General features: G+C 36.9%; 1 protein-coding gene across 6 annotated transcripts in view; it reads left to right on the top strand.

The window, feature by feature from the left end:
* Positions 1-27189, top strand: part of FMN1 (formin 1) — a 373160-nt gene that overhangs the window by 310639 nt on the left and 35332 nt on the right. For all 6 annotated transcript variants that reach the window (XM_016160807.2, XM_016160801.2, XM_016160803.2 and 3 more), the window contains one exon: positions 24987-25038. In XM_016160807.2, coding sequence (XP_016016293.2) covers positions 24987-25038 — 52 coding nt within the window. The remainder of the gene's footprint in view (positions 1-24986; positions 25039-27189) is intronic.

Below are 27189 nucleotides of genomic sequence, written 5' to 3' on the forward strand. Positions count from 1 at the left end.
TGGGTCCTTTGTAAATATAAATTGAATTTGTCCAAAAGAGAAAAGGAACATTAAAAGTCATTCTTCCTCATTTAAATCATAAGTGGAATGAAATGCATCCAGAAATGAAAGCAAGATTTTAAAAGGAAAATCAAACTCTTTCTACCACTATCTAATCAAAAGAGCAAGCTCAATCAAAAATGTGATCAGAGTAACAAATGAAGAATGGAAGACAATGAGGCAGGAGTATCTACTCTACAATGAATGCACAGCCAAAATGGTTAAAAAAAAAAAAAAAAAACTTTTAATCTAATAGTCAATGTCTAGTCAGATGCAAGAATTATGAGATTTTCATATTTCTTGTCATTTGTTAGACAGTCCATGTCTGATAACTCTGAGGCCAGCCTTTAGCCTTCTAGGTTCCCTCAAATTTAAATGTAGGATCCTGTATTACCCAGAGGAATGTAGAAATTCCCTTCACTTGTACAGTTGCTTTTAATAACAAAGGAGACATTAAAATGAGTTGCAGATAAAAGTAACCCCCTTTTTTTGTTTTTTCAGTCAGCATAAGATCTCTACATAAGTCCAGAATTAGGATTCAATACCTTTTAACTTTGTCCCATGAGAGAAATGTGCTCCCCACATTTTTGGGGGAGCATTTGTCTGAATCTCTTCTTCTTTCCTACCCCTGAGGTCTCAGACCTTAGAGAGTTGTATCTAGATATAGAACATTGTCTTTATATGCCAGCCATTGAAGGGTCATGACTATTTCACCACTCATGGATCCTAGACTTTAAACATAAAAGGTGATAAAAGGGTGATTTACATGGATTGACAGGGGTCTGCAGATCCTTACTGCTTCATAAACTGAGACAGTAGGCCCAGTTCATAACGACACCAAATAAGATGTCTTAGAATGTGATTGCATTTATCTACTTTCAGCTCATGCAATATAGGCACAGAGAATCAATCCCAGGAAACCGGCTTCCAAGGAAGGTGAGGACTGCTGGCTTGATTCCCACCATTCTACCCCAGTAGCCACGTATGGAGTCCTTAATATTAATGAAAATATAAATTGGAAGAAACCTTTCATTGTTAGAAACTATCCCCATCTATCCTTGAGCCTGTGTTACTCGGCATCTAGAAACGTTAGCTTCTGGAAAGTAGAAGATGGCTTGTCCAGTCCTCCTGGTTTCTCACTCTAAAGAGCCAGCCATAAGGTTGACAGAACTTTTGCCTAAGTGTCTGTTTTTAACTTAGTAAGAAGGTTTGATTAATCTCATGAATTAATTAGATATTGCATAACAAATTTTTTTCCTTGGATATTTGGCTACTTACATCAGTATTAAATTAGAGTAGGCCTTGAGAAAGCAGAGAAGGACATTTTCTTCAGTCTGGCTGGAATTTTGCCATCCTGGTTCTGTGTTTCTACAAGTCGTGTTTTGAGTTTATAACCAAATGGCTAGGTTTTGCTACAAGAAAGCAATTATTCGCATGCCTATGGTCCACCAGGACCTTTCCTCTAAGGGATGACAAAGCATTTGATGTTTAGCACATGTATAAAGGTGCCAGAAGATAAAGAGGTTCGCCTTAGGTCATCTCCCAAGAAATACTATGCTTTACCTATCTATCTTCCTGTTATTTACTGGAAATGCCATAAAGTAACATGGGGGAGGAATTCTGAAATCCTTAAAAAAAAAAGACATCAAAACTACCAAAATGGTCCTTTATTGTGTCAACATTTCTAGTAGTCAGAGAACATATTTTCTCTCCCCAGTAATTTTATTAGGTTGCTAAAAAAAAAAAAAAATCGTGGTTTGGTTAGAAGGGAACATGAGCCAAGTGGTAGACCTAAATCCCTCCCTTTATCTGAGAATCGTGACACTATTGTAACCACAAATATTTATCTTTCATTCTCAGAGGAGACGGGTAGCTCTTTTGGATCATCCTCTGTAAAATGTAATAGATGCTATGCAGAACTGTTATCCAAATTATTAGATCATACAGCCAGACTAAACTTCATTCACTGTTACAAAAATCCAATGTGGGAAGAATATCTACATGATAAAAAGATAAGACATCACTTTTTTTTATTGGCTCCATTAATTTAGAGAATTGAAATTCCCTTTGAATGGCTCTCTGATCAAAATTTTCCAAATTAAAAATAAGAAATCCCGACTTTCTTCAGGAAGGCAGTGAAAGCATGACAGTGCAAATCATACTGGGTTTATCATTCTGCATCCTAATTTTCCACTCAGGATTGTTTGAAAATCTATCAATATCGATACTATGGGTCTAATTCTTTAACTGCTATAGATTATTCCATTGTATGAATAAGCCATGTTTTTCTTTATCCATTCACCTTTCCCTCTCTGTCATTAAGTTAGTCATATCAGTCTGGAAATCTGCTATAAAGGAGAGCCAGTAATGTGTATATCCTTTCTTCTTCTTTGAGACTTTGGAAAGACAAACAGGACAAAAACATAAAATAAATAGAACTCTTGTTATGAAGTGGTAAAGTGTTACAACTAGTTCTGCTTTCTTGTACATTATGCTTTCCATCTAGAAGGACAAGATTCCACAAGCATTGTTTTTTTCTACTTAAATAATTCAATAGTGCTAATCGGTATGTGAAATTATTAGGAATGTAAAATTAGATAATTGTGATTAGCTGGGTTTGAATATCATAAACTCAGCCCAAAATAATGCCACTGAGACCCAAATACAATCATTTTGCTGCTCATAAATGACAGTTTAAGCTGTTGAGTGAATGGGGCCCAGAATTCTCCTTGGTCCCTCGATGGACAGTAATGCTGCTTAGACTATAATTTTCCATCTTTCTTCTTGGAAAGACTGACTGCAGGCCACTCAGTAAAATGAACCTTGGAAATAAGACTTCTGTCTCACACCATCTACTCATGAAAGAGAGCTGTAAAAATAAACACATACCCAGAACCTAATGGAGACATGGCAATAAGCCTGAAGGAAATGCCAGCCCTTCAGCCTCTCTTTTAATTCTCTTTTAGTTTTATTTAGTTTCAGGACAAGGGCGAATGCATCAGTTGTAGGCAAATGTTTGTGTTTTCTGAACTTGTTTATCTGGAAAGTAGTTGGAAGAGATAAGAATGGGTAACTTTGGAAAGAGCCAGCTAAGAAAACAGAGAAAGGAGTACAGAATAGTGTTTCTGCAGTTTTATTGCTATCTGGAAACTACCTGGAACATTTTAATGAAACGATTCTGTGTTATATGACCTACTGTTCTAATATAAGGTAGGTCTCTTTTAGTTTCTACACAAATTTCCAAAGTAAACTCTTAGGTGGCCATGACTTAGAAATGGAGCAAAGCATTAGAGTTCAGTGTCAGAAAGTCTGGTCTCAGCCAGGTATAAGGAAGAATGTCAAGGGAGACCACCCTTGTTTCTCTCACTGTCTCCCTGTTTCCCAGGATCCTTTGATTCTGTGTTTGCTCTCTTTTGACTAAGTCTTCCTTCAGTTTGATCTGCTGGCAGCAACTCTGTTCATCAGTTTCCGAGTAAATCCTCTTGGTCTGCTTCACTTTTTTTTTTTTTCTTTTTTTTTAGTATCAGGGAAACATTTTTTTTTTCCTAGGGAATTCATCTTTGGTCTTGTTCAACACCTTTGCCATCAGCATACAGCCTCTCAGGCCACAGTAAGCAGGGCCCTCACGAAATCTTCCATTCTCCTCAGAGTGCTTTTCCTCCAGCAGGCTGCAAAGCACTTGACATTGCACCATTTCATTTTTTCTCCCACTATCCTTGTGAAGAGGTTCACAGGCCTCTTGACATATGAGGGGAGGGATGTTCTGAGAAACAATCCAATTCCAGGCTCCACACTGGTAAGTCAGTGATGTATTTCAACATCCAGAGGGAGAGTCAGCTCTCTTGGGTCTCTCTTTGAGTTATTTATGACTACTATTTCGAACTTGTTTGCATCATTCAAGTTTTGTTATCCAAACAGACCTTATCCACGATTTCCTTGGCCTCTGGTTATTACCAATTTTTTTTTTTTGGTATTTTTTTTAACCCCTCAAAATTACTTACTCTAAATAATATCTCTTAAATTGATTTTGTATACCAGGTCTAATATAGTTTGAAAAAAGAACACTGAGTACCTAATAGTAACCATTCTTTCATACATATAGGCCCACAATGTGATGACTGTTGTGCCAAGCAAAGACAGGAAACAGTTTCCTGGATTAAAGATCCAGAAGCCTAGCCTGGAGAGTCAGTCCTAAACAGATAGCTGTACAGTAGGGCAATTGCAGTACATAGAATAACAGAAAATTCATTCAACCAATTTGAGAGCCTACAATGTATCAGGTTCTATGCAGGCACACAGTTTATATAGTTTTGAATAAAATAGATAAATATAATTGACAAGGGAAGGGTACAAAAAGGCAAATAACTGACTCATTGTATATTACAAATTGTAGAATGTTTAGGTTTGGTGGGATGCAGACTTTTAAGAAATCTGCTGTAAAAGAGTGGGAAGGCCTCTTTGCAGTGATGACATTTAAGCTAGGGAAGGATCTGGTCATAGGAAGTGTGGCAAGAAATGTGTGGCAAGCAGAAGGAATATCATGAGTGGCAGCCCTGAGGTGGATAAGAGCCTGTCAAACTGAGAAGCTGAAGTGGGCTGGTGCAGCTGGAACTAGAGCGAGATGCCCGTGAGGAACCCTGAAGGCCATGAGAAGGAATTTGGATTTTATTCACTGTTCAATGGGAAGCCTTAGAATAGTTTGTAAAGTGAAGGTAACAACTGCTTTTATGTTTTAAAAGGTTATTCTGATGTCTATGTAGAAAACAAATGGAAGAAGCCAAAAATAGATACAAGGAGATTATGCTGATGTAACTCAAGAGAAAAACAAAACCTCTTTGGATGAGAGTGGTAGAAGGTTGAGATGGAAAAATATGAATGAATTCAAGATATATTTTGGAAGAAGAAAAGACAAAAATTTGGTAACAATTTCCACCTTGGGGCTGATGCCGAGGAAGAAGCCAAAAATAATTCCCAAGTTTTAATCATCTTAGTAAATGGTGATGCCACACACTGATTGTGTAAGACCGTGAAAGGAACAGGTTTGTGTTATGGTTGGGGGACACAGGGTTCATTTGAATGCCTGGACAGCTATTCATGTCACAGTGTCCTGCAGGGCAGGAGAAATGCAAATCTGTTGTTGAGAATGTAGTTTGGAGCTGACAGTATAGACCTGAGGTTCATTAGCAGAAGAATGGTAGCTATGGTTCTAGCTAATGACATAAAGATAGAAGAGAGGAGAGCCAAGAGACAGCCTTGGAAGCTGAATATATTTAGAGTGCAAGAAGAAGAAGAAGAAGAGACAGTGGAGGGGGTAAAGAAAGTGATCAGAATGGTTGAGATATTGACCAATATTAATCATGAACCTGTCTGCTTTGCTGGGATAAACACTGTGTCTTTCATGATAATTGGGGGGAAAAAAAAAACCGGTTTCTGAAAATGTGTGATTAAACTCTAAGGCATTACCTATATGTAACTAATGCACTAGCAATGTATGATTTGTTGGAACTAAAGAAACTACATACAAATCTGAGCCTCTGCAAATAACTGCTGGACTCCATAGACTTGCCTTTCATGGTATGAAGGAAATGGGACATGTCCCTTTTCAAATGATGCTTACACTTATTTAATAATATAATTAATAATAATGTGGCCAGCGATCTTTAAAAATTCCTTCCTCACCTAATTCTGCTCTTACTTCTACTCCCAGTCCTCCCGGTGACTGCATTGCGGTATCTGTCGGTGAAGCCATGTGCTGCCATCCCCATCCCCTTGTTCTTCAAATGTGTGTGGCTTCCAGCACTTAAATTAAGTCTTATTTCTTCACAGATGCCATTTTATAGAACTATAAAAAAGGAAGCATATGGCTTTTGGCAGGGGCACACAGCTCCAACATGGCCTTCCACTATTTTTGCAATGGGATGTTACAGCTCTAGGCTCTGTGCCTTCTCCTGTGTAAGTTCAGAGAAGCCCATTCTGTGAAGAATACTTTGCAAATGTGAACATTATCTGTAAAGTATGTATAACTAGATTTCCAGTGTGAGTTACAATAGTGTGTTTCAGGGGCTTTGTTTTCATATAGCTCCTTTGAAGTAGATATTATTTTTTAAGTGGTTAGTTATGATTACTTACATCCCACATCATTACTTATGATAATAGTTCAGATTCCTACTTTGGCATTTTATTGGTTTTTAAAATCTAAGAAAAGTATGCATGAACTATCTTATTATAACTCTACAGAGGAAGACATTTAAAACCTTTGAGTTTTGAAATTTAAGCAGTTGCTCAGGTGAGTTTTCTCATTCTGTCAAGGCAGCCCCTTTGGCCACACCTCGGAATAGATGACCGCAGTGGGAGTTATCTGCCTCTGAGACAGGGCCACGGAACCGGGCTCCTGAGGAGAGACAGAGCAGCGCTTCGGGTAGCTGCTGATCTGAGGGAGTACCCTGCCTAGTGCAACATTCTGTCTCTCCTCTATTCTCCCCAAAACAGCTAGAATACAAGCTGCAACATAATATCCCACTCCTGCACTCAATGGTGAGACTCAGCTACAAAGACTGGCTCACTCTTAGAATCAACAATTGAGGAAAGCCAACAAACTCAACAAGCAGAAGACTTACTCCTGAGAAAATACACTTGTAGGCAGAACAAGTCTTCAGAACATGTATGTTTTACATGAATTACAAAAAGAGACAAAACCATACCCCCCCCCCCAAAAAAAATCCAATGGAAGACATAGAAATGAAAATTTTGGTTAATAACATTTTTTAAAAAATCAATAAATGAACAGAATGAATGGTTAAGTAGACATTACTGAAAATCAAATTAGTGAGTTGAAAGATAGGTGAAGTCAAAGGAATTCTTCTAGAATAGAGCATAAAAAGAAAAATATATGTATGGAAGGTGTGGACAAATGCTGAGATATAGAAAATGTTTTTTAGTAATTTAATATATTTAATCCAACACCTATTCAATACGAATCAAGAGAAGAGAGGAAGAAATACTCAAAAAACAGAAATGAGATCACTTCCTATAAAAGAAGAAAGACATATCATCTTTTAATGAAAGAGCTCTTCAGGGCAGTGAGAGATAAATGCACACATATACGCACCTTTAGCTCTTTATAATCAACTTTGAGAAACAAGGATTTAGAAAATGTCCAAGAGCTAAACAACAAACTTCTCAGCAGCAACAATGGATACAAGATAACAAAGCAGTACTTTAAAATCCTGAAGGAAAGTAATTTTGAAGTTAGAATTCTACATTTAGCTAAACTGCTATCAAGGTCAGAGAAAAATGAATTCTATTGAGACTCACAGAGCTTAGGAAGTTGACTGTTCATAAAATCCTCTCTTGAGGTTACACTCCTTCAGTAAGAAGATGAACCCAGGGAAAAAAATGCAGTGGCAATGATGTAATTAACAAAACATAAAATGATTAAATATTCATAGTAAAAGTTGTTTTTGGTAGTCCAAAAGTAAAATTGCCAATGATATCAACATCGGCTGTGGCATAGAATGTTGCCATGAGACTCAGCAGGGGGAGAAGGGGAGGGCAGGCCATCCTTAGGTTGTTCAGTGTTGGGGTACAGAGCTGTAATTAACTGTAGATGCCCTTAGAATCACAGATATTTGTGTTTGGGGTTTTGAAATTTAAACATATTCAGCAATCAAAAAGTTAAAATCCATCATTTTCAAAGATAGGAAAATGAAACAAAGACAAGTTGGTGAATCCAACAAAAGTCAAGAAAGGGGGAAGAGAAAATAACTAAAAAACATGGTAAATGAAAGTGCAAAATTAAATACAACCGACATACGTCCGAATACATCTGTAATCACAATGAACATGAATGGGTCAACTTTACCCAGAAGCGGGAATCCCTAGCTAAGGCAATATGAAGGAAAAAGAAGTGGCATGTTTAAATGTGAGAGAGGAAACAAAGCTGCCATTATTAGCACGCTGTGATTATCTTTTAGAAAACCAGTGCTGTTTGAACACTGCTTGTCCATTTCCAAAGAAAAGAACTCTTGCCCCACACAATTCCAAGTGATTAATGACCTAAATATAAAAAGACAAATAAAAAACAAAAATATGTGAGAAAATATGGAACATCTTTATGACCTTGGGAGTAGCAAAGGCCTTTTTAAAAGAGAATTAAAAAGCGAAAGACATGAGGAAAATTCTTATTAATCTGACTACTTCAAACTTAAATGTACAAATGAAAGACCTTGTGAAGAAAGTCAACAGGCAAGTAAAAGCATGGGAAAAGATATTTGCAATGCATACAGTAAAGATTTGTACCAAAATCTATGTGATTTGCAAAAATCGAAGTTTGATAATATCAGTTATTCGTTGTTAGGGGTATAACTGTAGAGGACTATTTGACAGTCTCAACTAAAAGAAGAACCACTCATACCTGATGAGCAAACAAGTCATCTTCTCTATGTCTGACTTAGAAGAAGCTTGCACGCATTTGCACAGGGACACTCAGAAGCTCCGGAAGGATATACTTCAAACCAGTAACCATAGTTGAGTCTCATGAGAGGATGAGAATGTTTGTCAGGGGTGATGGAAGGTGGAATGCTGAGGGCTATCAAGGAGGACTTCATCTTTAATGTTTAATATTTTTATGAGGAGAATGCATATGGCCTAAAGTAATTAAAAATTAATTTTTCAAAATCTCTAAGAGTGAAAGTTTTACTTTCAGATTTTCAGGATTCAGAGTTAAAGGCTCTCCTATAGCAGTTAAATGAAAAAGTAGCCTGTCTGTTAATACAAGTGTCCAGATTGAGCCCAGTGTTTATGTAGTCACGAATTTCTGTTATGGTGCTCACTTGCTACAATGGGAAGAGTTTGTAGATGAGGATGAAGTTTATATACACCCTTCACGTTACATTGATGAATTTTGGTTGGAAATTGTCTGCGTTTACCTTTAGGCATATTAATTTTAAATATTTAAATGTTTGTAATTTTTTTTGTTTAACAGTGATGTGGTTGGACTTATTATTTAGTCCACCATTTGGGATGGTAAAATCTTAAAATGTTCATAAAAGGCAGATTATTCTTTTCAGTCCCATTTCAAATATACAGAAAATGGTAGGTTATGCACTTAAATTTTTAACTTCATTACATAAATGGCGTTAAACCAACCATAAAGTAATTGCCAATGATAGCTGCATTATTTTACTGATCTTTTATTCATGACTATGGTCACTTTTCCTTCTCAAAATAAGTGTTCTTTTTTTTGTTTTGTTTTGTTTTTAATTAGATCCTAAATGCCCAACTTTTGACCATATTTTTCTTCTGCTTTGGAAATTTATTTTTCTATCAGTTGTTATATTTCTTTAGGAAACGTCTTTAAATTTTTTTAAGGGAAGGAACAAAGCTAGCAAAGAAACAGATGTGTCCCATATAAAATATGCAATAAATCTTGTCCCACAAATTCTTTGCTCTGAACTTTCTGACAGAAACTGTCAAATAGCCACTTTAATTCAGGTATAAAATGTTCACTCCGTGTCATGGCGCCAACCGCCATATGCCAGAATAAAGTTAGTGACCAGCCATAAAAACAGCAGCATAAGCACCTTTGAAACGGTACAAGTCATCGTGGGTGAGAACGACCCATATAAATCCATGGGGAATTAATCTCAGCTTTGCTACTATCCTGCTGTGCATTTACAATGAGCTTCTACTCCCACACAGCAGAAGCAGTAATACTTTTAAAAGGAAAGAGAATAAGAGAGCTGTGTGTCCACCTAATGAGCTTGTGGGAGGGAAAAAGGGGGTTCATGAATCAGAAAGCAATAGCTTTTCTTACCCCTCCGCGGAGCTCTGGAATCCCCTTGAAGAGGGCAGATCGGAGCCTCGGTTGAACATGTGGGGTTCTTCTTCAGCTCCCATCTCATGGCTTCACAGATCATGTGAAACCAATCTCCCCAAAGCGCAATCACAAGAAATGACTTCAGCTTCATAAATCATTGTTATCATCCCACAGGAGGAGGTAATGCTATGGTTTTTCTCCAGTAAAACATTTCGAGCCTCTTGTTTCATGAGCATTTTTTTTCCTTTTTTTTTTTTTTTTCCTTTTTCTCCTCTTTGCACAATTAACTTTGGGCTCCTGCCTGAATGAGACAGTGGCACTTCAACTTAGTAGTTGAACATTTGCACTTCCTTCAGATTTTAAGGGTGACCTATTTCTTAGGAGGGGTGTGTGTGTGGCTTGTCATATGTTCAGAGGCTTCACACTTGCTTCCAAGGATACACTGACCCTCAATGTTTTTTCCTATTAAGGATTTTTTTAGCCTGTATTTTTTAAATATAGAACAGATATATTAGGTTTAAACATAGTAGACAAATTTTAACCTATTTTGCAGCAGTAGACACCATGTTAATATTTGTGGCATAAACATTTAATAAAATAATCTAAAACACTTCTCTACTGAGCTACAAAAAGAGGAAGACTAAAGAATAAAGCAATGGATTATTTCCAAATTAAATCAAAAGGTTAAAATCCATCTTAATGATTTTCGATAATATTTTAATTTTAGTGCTTTCTAACCAAACGTTTCTCTTCTACAAGATCTCATTTAAGAAATACCGTTAGAAAATTATTTTGAAATGCTATCTTGGCTTTCTAGAAAATCACTTTGTTTTATTTGAATAGGTCCCATATCCACTTTGAAATAAAAGCTTACTTTTCAAGAATTATTGTCAACAATTATAAATTATAAATTAACTATAAAAGTATTCATTTAAAAGTTGACTTATGCCTTGACATGTTAAATGAAAAAGCAAAAAACTTAATTATATATTCAGTATGACCTCATCTCTGTAAAAAAAGCACAAGTGAGTATGTGATTACAAATAAACAATTAACATTTATGAAAATGAGTCAAAATATTAATACAGGCCATTACTTTAAAAAGACTTATGCAGTATTTTTATTTTCTTATTTTTCTCCCCCTCAAATATCCAAGCATTCTACAATGATGATTTATTACTTTTAAAATCTGGGGAAAATAGAGATTAATTAAAAACGGGGAAAAAGGAAGATGACAATTATTGTTGAATACTGACTGCAGAGGAGCCAGCTTGAATTCTATTAAACTCGCCATTGTCACTTTCACCTTTGCAGTCTTATAAGCAGTGTGGTCAATTCTAAAACCAAGCCTCATTTCTTTTTCTTCTTTTACTGACTCTGATAAGGATCACTGTGCTAATGGTCTTTCTGCACAACTTCTACTGGTGGAACAAATTAAATGGGCTTTAATATGGAAAATATTTTCTGTAGCATCTTCTTTGGGAATCCCAGTAGTCCCAGTATTTTCTTTTCTTGCAAATATCTCCCAAGAAACAAACTTTTACTTACCTTCCTTGCACCTAGATTCTTGGTAACCTCACGACTCTTGGGGTCATTCTTGGGTACCATTTCTAGTGGACCAGTTTAAATCCCCAGCTATGACAACTTCCTGACCGTATGAAAGAAAAGCAGCTGAAATGTTTTGCTGTTCAAAGCAATAGCAGGTCTCAGGGAAGTTAGACTTTCTTTTCAGTAGCTAGGGCTCTGTAAATCAGGTTTTATAATAAGTACACTTAGACTTTGCCAGGGTTCTAAAAGAAGACTGGTTTAAGGGTAGCAATGAGTGTTTCATGGTGACTTACTGGACATTCTGGTGGCCCATTCATTTCATGACTGAACATCTGAACACTTATTTTTCTGGAGGGAGAGCTTCAATTATTTAACAAATGTCTTATGCTACAAAGATGTCAGAGGTTTAGTATAAATGATCTAGAGAAAGAAGAAATCTCCTTTGTAAAGGTATGGGTGCCATATTATATTTTATCTGATATATGAGTATGGCTTTTTTTCCCCTCTTCCCTTCCTTTTTAAATAGTTAACATCAATCTTAAGCTATTAAGATCTCTGATCTTACGTAACGGCTTTTTATCTAAGTTTTAGTCTTTAAAATGTGATCAAAACCATTCTTCATATTGGATATATTTCTGGATAATTTATAAAAATATGTGGATAGTTACTTTATGGAGATCATAGAATTTTACATTTGTGTGTGTGTATGTATAAGGAATAAATAACTTCAGATGACTATACATTTTAACTTAATTCTCGTGCTGTTAGAACTTCAGATGACTATGCATTTTAACTTAATTCTCGTGCTGTTTTGCAGTTATGACTTCTTATTTCTCTAATTTTCCATTCTGTAATTATATGATAATTTTTTAATTTTTAAGCAGGAACCTACCAAGAATAACAATTTGGTATAGTGAAAACTAGATTGAAATAAGGGGAAAGTTCTTTCTTTATTGCTCCAAAGTAGTTGTATGACTTTATGCAGGTCACTCACTTTCAGGGTGCTCTACTGCCGCTTCCCACAGCATCTATTGTTTCTTTTTCTGATTATATTAAATGATGCTAATTCTCAAAAAAAAAATTAAAAACCTATGAAAAACAAGAAATATATTGACCAGAGAGGCAGAAATAGCAACTTTAGTATCTTGGTATATTACCTTTTGATATTTTTAATAGATACATCAGTTATGTCTGTGTTATACATTTTAAGGCAATTTTAGTCACCATATCTACTGCTTTATATTCTGAATTTTCTCACTTATAACTATGTCAGATCATTTTCCCATGATGTCATTTGAAAGTATGATTTGGGGTATTTGGATCTAGTACATTTGCTTCAGGTCTTGGGGAGTTTATTGTAGGGATGTACATGTTACTAAAGTAAAAACAAAATGCTAAATTACTCAGACAAGGCTCATGGGAACCCAAGAAAAGTTGAACAAGCACATATCATTAGATGACTAAGAATTGTTGTGGTTGTGGTGGTAGTTATGATTGGAATAATTTACATTTACTGAGCTCATGTGCCAGGTGCAGTGGCTGAGGACCTTACAAACATCTTATTTAATTATTACAACTGTCTAATATAAATCCTATTATTACCTCCATTTGTAGATTAGAAAACTCAGCCAAGTTAAACAACTCATCCAAGGCCAACAGCTAGAAAGTAATGGAGCAATTTGAAATTTTGACTCCACTATTATCTACAATATGGAACCCACTTGATATGTGTTGAAAAGGTTAAATGATCTCTGTAAATCCCTTAGCATATTATCTGTCACACTCAATACTCAGTGAATGTCCATCATCATCATCATCGTCATCATCATCATCATCATCATTGCTGCCACCACCGTCAATCTGGTTATTTTAGTTGTATTAAACTGCTTCATAAGCAACTGATCAGCTAGTGGGTTGACTGTCCTTGGATCCCATTATCTGTGGCTGGAGGGGTCATGGTCCACTATTTTATTATCATACACTATCATAAATTCAATTCCCCATTGTTTAACTTTGCTTGTCTTTAGCATGAGAGGTTTGCACTAGGTAACTTCTTACATTTCTCAAATGTAAGGTTGCATTCTACCCAGTGCACAGATGAACAGGTTGAGGTACAAAGAACCAAGTTATAGCCCTAAATAACATGGATAGTCATCAGGGGAGGTTATGGAAAACCCAGAGAAGCCAATTGGTGAATTTTTTTTTTTAATTCCAGTTTGTTATCATGGTGCTTAAAGAAAGATTTTTTGAAAATCAAGTACTAAAATACTATAAAATAAAAAACAAATAAATGAGACCCTAGCTTTTAAAGGGCACTACTTTAAATCAGAAAGAAAAATGAGCAGGGATGCTGTTAGCACTTTGCTCATAAACCTGCTTACAGATTCGCGCTAGCAGTTGCTTTTGTCATCATTCTCACCAATTAATAGAGAAACATGTTACTGATTTATTAACACTAAGTTTATAGTCTCAAGTGCTGGGTATTTTGAATACAAAGTAAAAAAAAAAATCCATGCCTTCCAGAAATCATAGACTAGTGCCGATACCAAGATAGGACAGATTTATTTGGGACAGGAGAACTTCCAATATTAGTATGTGCAATTTATCACCAAATGGTTATTTATAGTCTCACAACTCTGAACCCCATTGCCTTTGAAATTTCACCAAGATTCTTCATGGAACAAAATAGGGGCAGCCTGCTTTGACAAATCTAACTTCTTTACAATTCATAATATTTCCTAAGTGATGATGTCTTCATTTGGTGTCTCCTCCCTGAATGATGAAGCTACAGATGGATTCACTATCCCTCTGTGACCTCTGAAAAAATTCTAGAGCATGGTAGACGGTCATAGTCTTCGCACTGGGAATGAAATGGCAGGGAGGCAAGGTAGACACTAAGGGAACAGGATTCATGTATGATTGCTCTCTGAGTGAAATCTACATTTTATAAATATGCTTACTTAGAAGTATCTGAAAAAATGACTAAGAAAAAACATTTTTACAAAAGACATGTCACTTGTATTAATGCTGATAAGTTAAAGATATATATGGGCCTGGGACATGAGATAACATGGAGAATTTCAGGCTCTGTTTGAGACTGCAACCACCTGACTCCCATTAATGTTAATGAGCCTCTCACTGGATCATTCTAAATTTTACCCCCATGGTCTGTTTTAAAGCATCAAGAGTCAGGAAATTTAGAGTGAAAGCTGAAATTCCATCTTGGCACTTTCTCTCTGATGTATATACTTCTGTGGAAAACGTGCAGTGCAGTACAGCTCCAGGGTACCACCTTAGTGTTTGAAAATTCTGGAGAAAAACACTGCTCAACCCCCCCTTACCCCTCCCCCTCCCCACCCCCCACCCCCAAGAAGAAGCAGCAGTGGGCATTGGAAAGTATATCTGATTCCACATCAAGATACCTGGATTCTGATACTATTAGTGTGACCCAAGAAAGTCCCTTCATCGACTTGAGTATCCACTTTCTCCTTTTTTTACAATTAAATTGTTGGACTGGCATATAACTAGGTTACACTTTATAATGTCCTATCAAATTTATCAAGTAATTGCATCTAAATCACTTGAAGCCAAAAAATTGCTGTGTACAGGTAGTTGTACGGCATTGAGGGACTTCCCCGGACTACAAAGAAGCAGAGGAGAAAAAAAAGATAGTGGTATATTAGCAGCCAATGAAATGGTTGCCTTTAGGAGGAAAGAGCAGAATTCCTCATAAAACCTAAATATTGAGTGTTGTGTCAATATTGTGAGTGATTGAAAAACTTAACCTGTGAGGGCAAAAGTTCTCATCTAAAGTGAAGGTATGTTAAAAAAAAAAAAATAGTCGTAAAGCTTTTACAGTGGGCTGGCTTATAAATGGTGGGTAAAATTACTTCGTTTAGATTCCAGTACTAGTAACCTGGTTACCTCCTAGAACTGTGAATGGATAAAATGGTTACTTTTGCAATAGTTGCTATAGGGAAAAATTGGCTACATGATATGATTAACATTTAGAATTATATTGTAGTCCCTTAAACCGTATTCATCACCTATACAAATAGAATAATTTATTTATTTTCATTATATAATCAGGAAGATTTTTCTAATTCAAATTATTATAGCAATAAGATATTTTATGAGGTATTTGAATATTGTCATGCCTGGGTTTAGAAATATACAAATGTAAATGACTTAAGGACATATGTCATTTATAAGCTTGATCGCATCGGGACTGACTTGTTTCAACCATTTATGAGAGAATTAAGCCCTATGGTAAAAGGCCACCATTGTGTGTCATGAGTTGACATCGCCCTCTGCATCTAGAATGGTACTACTTATGTGCATATTGGAGGAAAGAGGAAGGAAGGATAGCTGCCCAAATCGTTTTTCAAGTTCCGTTATTCAGAAGAACTTTGGCCAAGAAAGGCCCCAGGTGCCCAAGTTAGATGATACTAATATTTTCCTTTTCTTTGATGCTCAGTAAAATATTCAAGTTCAGTTATAAAAGGCAACCGAAAATGGCAGATAAAAATGATGAGATCTGGAAAATCTGATTGAACCCAAGAAGATCTTGACTCAAACATCAGCCTGAGAGTTAGACTAGATAACTTTTAAGACTCCTTTTATCTGGGTTCCTTTGATTTTATGACTCCAAAGACCTCTTCAAAGTCTTCTGATACAGTCTTTTACTTGGTACTTTCATCAAAAGACTGAGTTTTCTGGTCCACGTTAGCCATAGACAGGTGACCCGGAAATCAAATTATACCTGTATATGGGATCTTAATATCATACCTTTACACAACCTCATGCCAGTTTACACACACACAAAAAACTTACAAATGGCCTCTTTTGCTTTCACATTTATTGTCCTACTAGATATTTGCAAATGTAAACCCTATGACAAGACCAAAATGATCATTCTTCTACTTTAACTATATCCAGGAAAACTAGTGACATAGAAAGACTAGATAGGAGGAAATCATTCTCCGTAGGCAAGCATACCAAGAGGAGAAAATGTTAGGGTAAGACCTTTCCAAAACTCAGTGGTTCCATGTATTTATATTTTTCCTTTTCCCCCCTCTCTAATAAATGTTACAAAGGCATACATCTTTCCAATGTCAGTGTGCTGTTGCCTTTGTTGGTGAGCATTCTTTTCTCCTGGAAAGTATGTGATGGTGCGATTTTCTAAGAAGTGAAAAATGACTGCCGTTTCTCATGAGATGGATAACACATGAAGTGCAGTGCGGTCCCTTTGTTTCCTTGTTAGCATCACCTGGCTCCTCTATTTGTAGAGCTGTAATAAAAACAGCTTCTTTACTGTGCGTCCTGTTGGTTTATACCAACCATGTCAGGTCTATAAACCATGGTATATTAAAGTGTAATAGACTGTGTAAAGAATACTAGGAAGATATTCCAACCTCTATCCCATCTCTTCATTTCACAATTTATTACCCCCAGGATGGATATCCATAAATATGACTTAATTATATTTGGCATAAAACCCCCACTTCCTTTAAAGAGTGACCTCCTCCTTCAGCCACTTTCAGTGCATGAATGACACACTTTTTTAAGGATAAAATTTGGATAGTTTGGTACATTTAGACGATGGATGTTTTTAGTCTGAATATTTTCTGGAAGCTTCATTTTACTGATAAAAACTTTACATTTTTTTACAATTAATGTATTTTAAAAATTCAGTCTGATATAGATGGATCTCAAGGGCTGTCATTATTTGTGCCTGTGACATAGCAAGCTAAGTAACGTTTCAACCTAAAACAAGATGTAACAGGGTGAAAAATAGTACTTTCTCACCCTTTGATTCGACTGGACTCTTTCCTATTTTGTTGCAAAAAGAAAACAGAAGATTAGAAATTGCTGTGCTGGAAAGTGGGCTCTGGTCCCCTAGTGGGGAGATAATGAGCAGGGACTGGGTCCTCTTAGTGTGGGTCCCTTTCTGTGGATTTATCCACCTGTCAAATAAGTACAGTAGGTGTTACTTGAGAGAATCACTATGAAATTGATTTTGGCTGCCACCCTCAAGAAGCACAGCATCTAGTAGGATGAGCAGACTACCAGTAGATGATCTTAGTACCGTGTCCCACATATGTGAGCACAGTGCTGCTAGACCTCCACAGAAAGCACAGCTCACCACTCCTTGGAGGAAAGGGCCACGCGGAGGGCTTCATAGAGGAGGTGACTTCACAGAGGAGGGCTTCACAGAGGAGGAAGAGCTTGGGTTTTAAAGAAAGAAAAGATATTTACAATGGGAGTATTCAGGAAAGATAAAGGCAGGGGAAGAGGCATTTACAGCAGAGGAAGCAGAGTGCCCAAAAATAAAGGTGTAAGAAAACAGGTTGAGAGCGGAAACCGCGAGGAGTCCCACATGACAGGAGCATGGAGCCCATAATGGACGTAGCAGGAGCCAGGTTGCGAAGGGCTTTCTGCATGATGTGAGTGTCCTTCTTCCTGGACAGAGAGGGAGTGAGCAGTAGCATAATCCAGTTTGCCTTTTTCTTTTCTTTTTTTTTTTTCCAATTAGTTGACATACAATATTATATTAGTTTCAGGTGTACATCATAATGATTAGACATTTATGTACCTCACAAAGTGATCAGCCTGGGAAGTCTAATACCCATGACACCATACATAATTATTACAATATTATTGACTGTATTCCCCAATGCTGTATTTTACCTTCCTGTGACTATGTTTATAACTGGCAATTTGTACCTCTTAATCCCTTTCACCTTTCTCACTCATCCCCTGAACTCCCCTCCCATCTGGCAACCATCAGTTTATTCTCTGTATCTATGAGTTTGTTTCTGTTTTTTTTTTTTTTTAACAGCAGAGCAGTTACACATTTATATAATTTATGAAGTGATTACCACCACCACCACCCCCATAAGTCAAGTACCCACCTGGCACCATACATCGTTATTACAGTATTATTGACTGTATTCCCTATGCTATGTTTGACATCCCCATGACTGTTTTTATAACTGACAATTTGTACATCTTAATTCTTTTCACCTTTTTCATGCAACCCTCCCAGCCCCCCTCCCATCTGGCAGCCATCAGTTTATTCTCTGTATCTATGAGTCTGTTTCTGTTTTTGTTTATTTTGATTTTTAGACTCCACATATAAGTGAAATCATACAATATTTGTCTTTGACTTATTTCACTTAGCGAAATACTCCGTCGGTCTCTCTGTGTTGTCACAAATGGCAATATTTCATTCTTTCTTATGGTTGAATAACATTCCATTACATATATGTACCACATCTTCTTTATCCATTTATCTACCGATAGACACCTAGGTTGCTTCCATATCTTGACTATTATAAACAATGCTGCAATAAACATAGCGGTGCACATATCTTTTTGAATGGGTGTTTTGGGTTTCTTCAGATGAATACCCGGAAGTGGAATTACTGGGTCATAGAGTAGTTCTATTTTTAGTTTTTTGAGGAACCTCCATACTATTTTCCACAGTGGCTGCACCAATTTATAATTCTACAGTCTGGCCGTTTTTTATTGGATTGTTTATTTGTTTGTTTTGGTTTTAGGTTGAATGAGTCCCTTATATATTTTAGCCATTAACCCCTTATTGGATGTATCACTAGCATATATCTTCTTCCATGCAATAGGTCGCCTTTTTGTTTTGTTAATGATTTCCTTTGCAGTGCAAAAGATTTTAATTTAATGTAGTCTCATTCGTTTATTTTTGCTTTTGCCCTAGGAAATATACCCCCTTACCCCCCCCCCAAAAAAAAAAACCTGCTAAGACCAATGTCAAAGAGTTTATTGCCTATGTTTTCTTTTAGGAGTTATATGATTTCAAGGCTTAATCTTAAACCTTTAATCCATTTTGAGTTTATTTTAATTTATGGTGTAAGAAAGTGGTCTAGTTTCATTTTTTTTTTTGCATGTATCCAACACCATTAATTGAAAAGACTGTCTTTACCCCCATTGTAGTATTCTTGCCCCCTTTGTCATAGCTTAATTAACCATACAGGCATGGGTTTATTTCTGGGTTCTCTATTTTGTTCCATTGATCTGTGTATTTGTTTTTATGCCAGTATTATGCTGTTTTGATTACTATAGCCTTATAGTATACTTTGATGTTAGTTAGTGTGATACCTCCAACTTTGTTCTTGTTTTTCAATATTACTTTGTCTATTCAGGGTCTTTTGTGGTCCCATGTAAATTTTAGGATAAATTGTTCTAGTTCCATGAAAAATACCTTTGGTATTTTGATAAGGATGGCATTTGGATTGCCTTTTAAGTTGGCAGTTTGGTGTCATGTCAGTGGAGAGAACTGAGCTTATTGTGCAATGCAGGAAACCTGCAATAGGTCACTATATAGAGTACAGAGCTTAAAGAGGAATCTTTGCTCTCAGAAAGCTTACTTTTTAAAAACAGATCCCTGCATCATGACCTTTCATTTAGTATTGGAGAAGTGATTCATTTAATCAGGTCAGAGACTGTGTAACACAATGATCATTAAGTGGGAAAAAACATTAGCTGAGAGTAATCATAAGCACCTGTCTCTGCACATCTACCTCCTCAACTCCCAGATGTCTGCAACATTTTAAATCAGTTTCTATCTTTTGCTCCTGAGAATTAAATAAAACAAAACGGGCTGAAATGGCAAATAAAATGACTTTAGGTTGGATGTAGGGAACACTTTTCTGTAGAAAAACCTTACTGGTCATAGTAAGAATATAGGCTTTGTGAGTAAAATGGGAAAACAGTGAGGTTTTAAGCAGAGGACACCTGATTTGACTTGAAAACGATCGCAAAATTATTGTCTGCCAAGAGTGGTGTGGACATTCTTAAGAAAGCAAGCAGCATTTTGCTTGAAGCTTTGTATCATCTCAAAGCCAGAGAGCTGGAATAGTGATTACTAGCATTTGCTTCTAGCCAAACAGTTATAAATGACTGTCATTTTGGGTTGCCTAGTGTATGTTATGCACTAGGTTAATCTCTGACGTTCAGTGTATCCACTAGTCACAACCACCTTGAAAGGTAGATCTATCTTATCATTCCAATTTTATGGATAAGGCTCTGTGGAATTAAATGACTTTCCCAAGGTCTTTCAGTTAATAAGTGCCAGAGCAGAAATTCAACCCATGTCCGCCTGACGCAAAGCCCAGGCTTTTTCCACTATCCTACACCTGCAATTAACTTTGTCAAAGCAGCTGTCCCATTGGAAGCTTGAACCCCCAGTAGGCTCTACATGACAAGGAACCATCACAGATCTGACTGCAAAGATTCTGATTCAACCAAGCACTGTTCCCTTTGCATTTATTAGCCCCCACAACTCTGTGAGAGATAGTATTATCATCTTCATTTTACAGAGGGGAAAACTTGAAAACAGGGCATGTACAACCTCTCTATGACATGTAAGCGGCAGAGTTGGGCTTAACACTTGGCATTTAGCCACCTTGAGTTCTGATTTGCATTCCTTGGGCCCACAACCATTGAATGAAAGGGCCATTTCTGCTTCACTCGTTAGGCCACAGTACTTATGAATTTCAAAATTGTTATTGTGGGGTGATTTTATGATAACTAATGAGACAATGGCCATGAAATGAACCAGGAAACAAAAATTCCATGGTATTAAAGATTTACACAAAAGCAAATGGTTTTTATTCAGTAAAGGCTACATTAAATAAAATCCACACAAATCTCTCTTAAAACACACCTTCTAAAGACGCTATGTTGCTTTCTTTCTGTGACCTAGGATTATGAAAAATCGCTGTTGTTCTAATGGAGAAAATTAAAGTTTAACAAGAGCAATACAGTTGTACCAATAACAGAAAATTGTATGCTATGGGTAGGTCACCACACAAACTTACCACTCAGCTTTCTCTGAGGACTTCCAGAAATCCAGCATCATCACTGTGCATACGCAGCCTTGATAAATAAGTTTGGAAGACAGAATTGATGTTAGGTGAACCTTCTCATTTTCAATATTCTGATCTGTTTTCCTTATTGCATTTACTGCCTTAAACTGTGAGACTATCATTATTCTAAGCAGCCACTTTAGTTTCCTGAGTTGGAAAATAATTATATTTAACTCACTGCAAACAATGAGATACCTTCTTGTGAAAAGAAAGAGGAGGACAATGAGCAAGCTTGGGGATGCCTGTTATTGCTGTTTCCCCTGGTGCTGTTAGTATCTGACAACTCCTCCAAACTGTTTTCTAGGAAACCTGGTCCCCTCCCCCAACACACACACACACACACACACACACACACACACACACACACACGGCACCAAATTTAAACTGAAAAGGAAGCACACCACTCCTAGATAAAGTTGTAGGTAAGGACAAGTTCATCTAACAGTTGCCATCTTCAATTGAAATATTCTCTCCCCGCTACCTTCTACTTTTTTTTTTTTTTTTTTTTGCTATGCTTTATCAAAACTTACTCATATTTGATCTTATTCTCTCAGGTTTAATTATCTGTCTTCCCCAACTAGAATGAAAGTTCTGTAGGGACCTTCGACTGCTTCCTTCACTGGGGCATCTCAAGCACCTAGAATGGGACCTGGCACATGGAATGAAAAAACAATCCCACTTACATCATTATGTCAGTAGCTACTAAAGGTTTAACTCAGAGCTTGCAGAGCCAGATATGGCCAATGGGAATGTTCTCTTTGTCCTATAGGACAAAATTTGAAACATCTTTTTTTTCTTTAAGTTAGAAACATTTATTTAAAAATCCTAGCTTCTCTGGGAAAGGTGGAAGATCTGGTAGCAATGACAAGTGTCTTAGATGGAGCTTGGCCTTCTCATTTCCCTATCACTCACTTTTGGCTTTCTTACACCAAAACTGTGTCACTTCTACTACTAAGAATTTAGGGATCAAATTTCAGAATATTATAATTCTTAGATTTAACCTTCAATTACCTTATTTGATCTTAGAACTTTAGAATGTGACTCCAGTTTTTAAACATTTTCCATTTCTAATACTTTAAAATGTATAATGATGTGGTTAGAAATTTCATACATTGTGGCAGGAGAAATATTTCAGGCTGGTAGAGCTTCCAGGTCACACCATGGAGGGGGCTACCTTTTCTATCTGTACATGGACCTTTTGCTGAGGAAAAATTGAGATCTCTAGATCTTCTCATTTTCCTGAGGACTCTTTTCCCTCAAACCCTTGGAGATAGTACTATAAAAATTGCCTCTTAATGATACCTCTTTTTCCATTTGGATGCTGTTTTTTCCCCCAAATAACCATATTCATAGAGCTGTTTCAAAGTCTTATCTAATGCTTAATTCAGTCCGGGAACGGTATTTCTCGTCACTAAATTTATATACAGTGACAGCTTGACCACAGTCTACTTAACACCGTATGGAAGCAGCCAGTCAGAAACCATCTGGTGATGGAAAACAACAAAGGTGCTCTAGGAAGATCACTCAGGCCTTAGAAGAATTTTCCTCTTGTTTGGTCATGCACATAATTAAGAATCACTGGATGAGAACAAACCACTAGTTTGTTTCACATTTGGGGGAACTTGGTGTAGCCTATAAGAGACATAGGTCACTTCTCTGTATCTGATTGGCTAAGAACCAGACTAATTCAAAGAGATTCTTGCTAGGACAATGGTAGGTGGGGGGCCAGGGAGGTTATACCACAAAAGATGGCCTAACTATGACTTCACCTAAAATGGTATAGTTATCAAAGCCAAATCATTTTAATATAAAAAGAAATCATTTTTGTTAGCTGAAATTTATTGGACTTAGAGAAAATAGTATACAGCTTTAACCTCACACTCTTCTTTAGCCTAGATTATATTCTAAATATAAAGCTTTATGTTTAAGAAACCTTGTATCATTCTTTTTAGGCAATCTTTATCCAGTATATGCATTTTTAAGCTAAAATAATATATTTAATATATAGGCACTTTCTATGTTTAAGGCACAACAGAACACAAGCCAGATGAAGTTGCTGCTCTCCTGGAGCTTATATTCAATTACTATATATAGTAAACAAATAAGTAAATGGTCTGTCAGGTAGTTAAAGGCTATGGGGGAAAGAGTAACATGAGGAGGTAGGAGGAGGGGAGAATGTGTGGCAAGGAGTGACCTTTTATTTACTGAGGTCAGGAAAGGTGATATTTGGGCTGAGACCCAATAGAATGAGGGAGCCAGTCATGCAATGACTGTGGCAGAGTGTCCCAAGGAGGAGGAAAGGTGAGTGCAAAGTGCCCAGTGCATGTTCAATGTGCTTAAGCATCAGCAGGATGGCCAGTCAGGCTGGAGTAGAATGAACCCAGAAGAGAGGAGGTAATGTCACAGAGGAGCCAGGGAACAGATTTGCTGAGATTTCTGGAACATTGTGAAAACTCTAGAGGTAATGTCAAGGGCGATGGCAAGCTCTTGCAAGTTTTTGAGCACAGGAGTAACTGGATAAAATTTACATTTAAAATCAGTGAGGAGGTTAATGATAATGGGGTACTGATAATACCTGACATGTCATTTACTGAGCATGTATTATGTGCTAAGCACATTACGTGTATTATCTCATTTAATCTTTCTAACAGCTGTATGATAGCAGTTGCTGTGGCTATTCTCATAGTACAGATGAGGCAATCACTACACGGTTGATCATGAATCATTTGCCCACAGTCACAAAGGTAATTAATATATGGCAGAGCAAGGCTTAATAAAATAGCGATCTTTTAAAATGCTCTAATACCCTTCATAGAATATCACAATAGGCCCTAGATATGATTGATTTTCTTTTCCCATTCATTTCATGTCATTGTAGCCTTAGATGAAAGGAGTCTTAAGGCTCAAAGAAATTATGACTTGCCCATTTTCTAGACATTTTTAAAGTATAAGAATAGTATTATCATATACAACAATATTATCTTCTGATTAGAAAGGAGAATCTGTAAAAGAATCACCTTAAAATGAAACCTCCTAATTAAGTTGTTCTACAGAGTGCAGGTTCCTAATCTGCGAATTCAGAATTGTATCTCAGTATCACTGACTTTCTTAGTAGTCCTAAGTGTTTTTTTCAATGCATTCAAAACCATATTCTGAGAAAGAAGACTACAGTCTTCCCCAGATTACCAAAGGGGCCCATGGGTATAGACACAGTGTGTTCAACGATTCTAATGAATTCCTTTGAATCTGAGCAGATCTGCTGCAAATAGTATGAGTTTATTACATTTGGAGGAAGGAGGGGAGTGCCGAGCACATGCCAAGGCTCACAAAGAGGCCAGCCATAGCCAGGGTGACCACATGTACCAACCTGGACAGGACTGTTTCGATTTATGCCTTTGTCCATGTGTAATTATTAATATCATCCCTTTTCACTCTCAAGAGTGTCCCAGTGAGAACATAAATAATTCGGCCTCCATCAGCTATAGCTGTTATCAAAGAAGCAGTGGTGGTAGATGTAATGAATTGAGTGCCATCTCCAGGATGTAATGGTAGGGACTGCCAACTCCTGAATTTGGACTTAGTTTGATAATGAATGCGTATCTTCCAAGTTAGAAGATTATACAAAGCATATGATGGAAGCAAATACTGTTTTAATCATAATTATTTTTCTTTCACAGCCAAAAAAGAGCATAAAATGGAAGAAAGTCACTTGGAGAATGCACAGAAAAGGTAAGCAGCTCTGACTTGGGCCCAATTCTTTCTTTGACTAGCTATTTTTTATCATCATCATCATCATCATCATCATCAGCATCATCAATCATCAAGTACATTCCACATTGCTGTGCAGCCATTACCACCATCTTCTTTGAGTCTTCTCCAAAGCTAACTCTGTATTCATTAAACCATAACTCCCACATTCTCACCTTCCCCAACCCCTGGCAACCACCATCTGTTTTCTGTCTCTGTGACTTTAACTACTCTAGTTACCTCGCCTAAGTGGAATTACACAGTATTTTTCCTTTTGCGATTGGCTTATTTCATTTAACATGATGTCTGACTAGCCATTCTTTTGGCTCCATTTGGTAAGATTATGTTTTCATGAGCAATAATAGTCTATGGAGAGCTGGAATGAAAGCACTATAACAGGAGTTGGAAATATTTTTCCTCAAGACGCAGATCATCCAGAAGTGACTTACCTGTCTCACATATATTTCCATCTGCTTGCCTCCCCTCCATTACTCTGCTCCTCAACCACTTGATAGAAGTCAGGAATAATATGATCTTTCTTAGCATTACAGCAGGATTAAACCAGTTATTACAAAGACCTGAGAGACTTATCATGTCTTTCTTCAGATTTTAGAGGATATTGTAGAGAGAAGGGACTTACCCCTGCATGTGGAACACCCGGCCCCTCCAGAATTCGGAAGACACTTCAGAGGTCTTCTCTTCGACCTCTTGTCTACTTCAAGCCTCTTGTTTGTCTTTCTTTCTCTTTATAGACACCAGAGTGGAGCCAGTTAGCTCACTTGGTAGAGCCAATCTGTTTAGCTGAATTAAAATCCCTGTGGTCCCTCACAGGGATTTTGTTTTTTGTTTTTGTTTTTGTTTTTTTCAGTTTACCAGGTTAGTCAACTTGGCCAACCCTCCCTCTTAGAAGCGAGAGTGGGAATAAAGTGAGGCATTCTCACATTCAGCCCAGAGACTAAGATAAATTTTGCCAGTACTAATTCTAAAAGTATTAGAAAATTAAATAAGACATAGGAGAAGGAAACAGCATATAAGGGAAAGTGAGCTTTACAAATGTGTAGGGAGAAGAGTTCATTAAATGTAGATGAGGAAACTCGACATGAATCATTTTCCTCCCGAGAGTTCTGAACGCCTATGGATGGTGCTGTCTGCTCTGCTTTGACAGGCAACAGCATCTTGTCCAGCTTTCCACTACAGTTACCAATAAAATTAAAATGCAGGCGAAAGTGAAGTTAAGGCAATTCTTGCATTTGTTTAAGCGCAGACATGTTTTTGAATGGTGATTATTATCCTTGCATGATAACCTTTGAAAATCAAGACAATCACATGGTATGTTTTTAGATTTCTCTATAGTCAGCTTCCCTTCTTCAGTGTGTAAAAGTATATCTGTGTTATAGAAATATTCAGCATGTATAAAAAAGACCATGAACAAGGGTACATAAATATCAGCCAAACAGAAAGTCAATTTCTGGGGTAGATGTCAAATTTCTAATACTTCTTCAAGATTCTTGCTTACGGAAAAGGAGGCCCACCTTAGAGGGGCCGAAGCTGCTGCTGTGCATTAGCCATGCTGAGGGAGGTCATAAATTCTGGCTGTCAGCGTTTTCCGTGACTTTGTGGTGAAGGTAGTCTAGCTTTCATGTCATACATGAAATATGTTCGATCCCATCTTTAATGTAGAAACCACAGTTGTTTGGTTATACTCTTTAAGGAGGTTGGTGGTCAGTGTTGCAATATTCGTGTGAGATTTAGTAAATTCTTATGTTTTATTCTCAAGAGAAACAATTTACTCTGAGGCTAAGGAATATTTGCTTTTCCTAAGCAGTTTCTGAAAGCATGCATGTAAAACAATAAGTGGATGTGTTCCGCTCTGGCATGTCAACACCGTAAAAGTAAAACCATTCACTTTGCTATGGGCTCTTTGATATAATCGTTGTCAGTACTTTAAAAATGTTTAGCTGAATTAAAAATACAGATCAGACAAGGAGTTGTAGCAGGAAGAAAAGGAATCAGAGAATAGTTTAGAGTGAAGTAGAGAAGTTTAATGAAACATATAATATGACTAGGAATCCTTCTCTTAAAAGTTGAAAGCTATTTTAGAGTCGTCTGCTGGCAAATAGAAGCTGCAAAAAG

The sequence above is a fragment of the Rousettus aegyptiacus genome, unplaced genomic scaffold, assembly GCF_014176215.1.
Source record: "Rousettus aegyptiacus isolate mRouAeg1 unplaced genomic scaffold, mRouAeg1.p scaffold_m13_p_3, whole genome shotgun sequence".
Classification (NCBI taxonomy): Eukaryota; Metazoa; Chordata; class Mammalia; order Chiroptera; family Pteropodidae; genus Rousettus; species Rousettus aegyptiacus.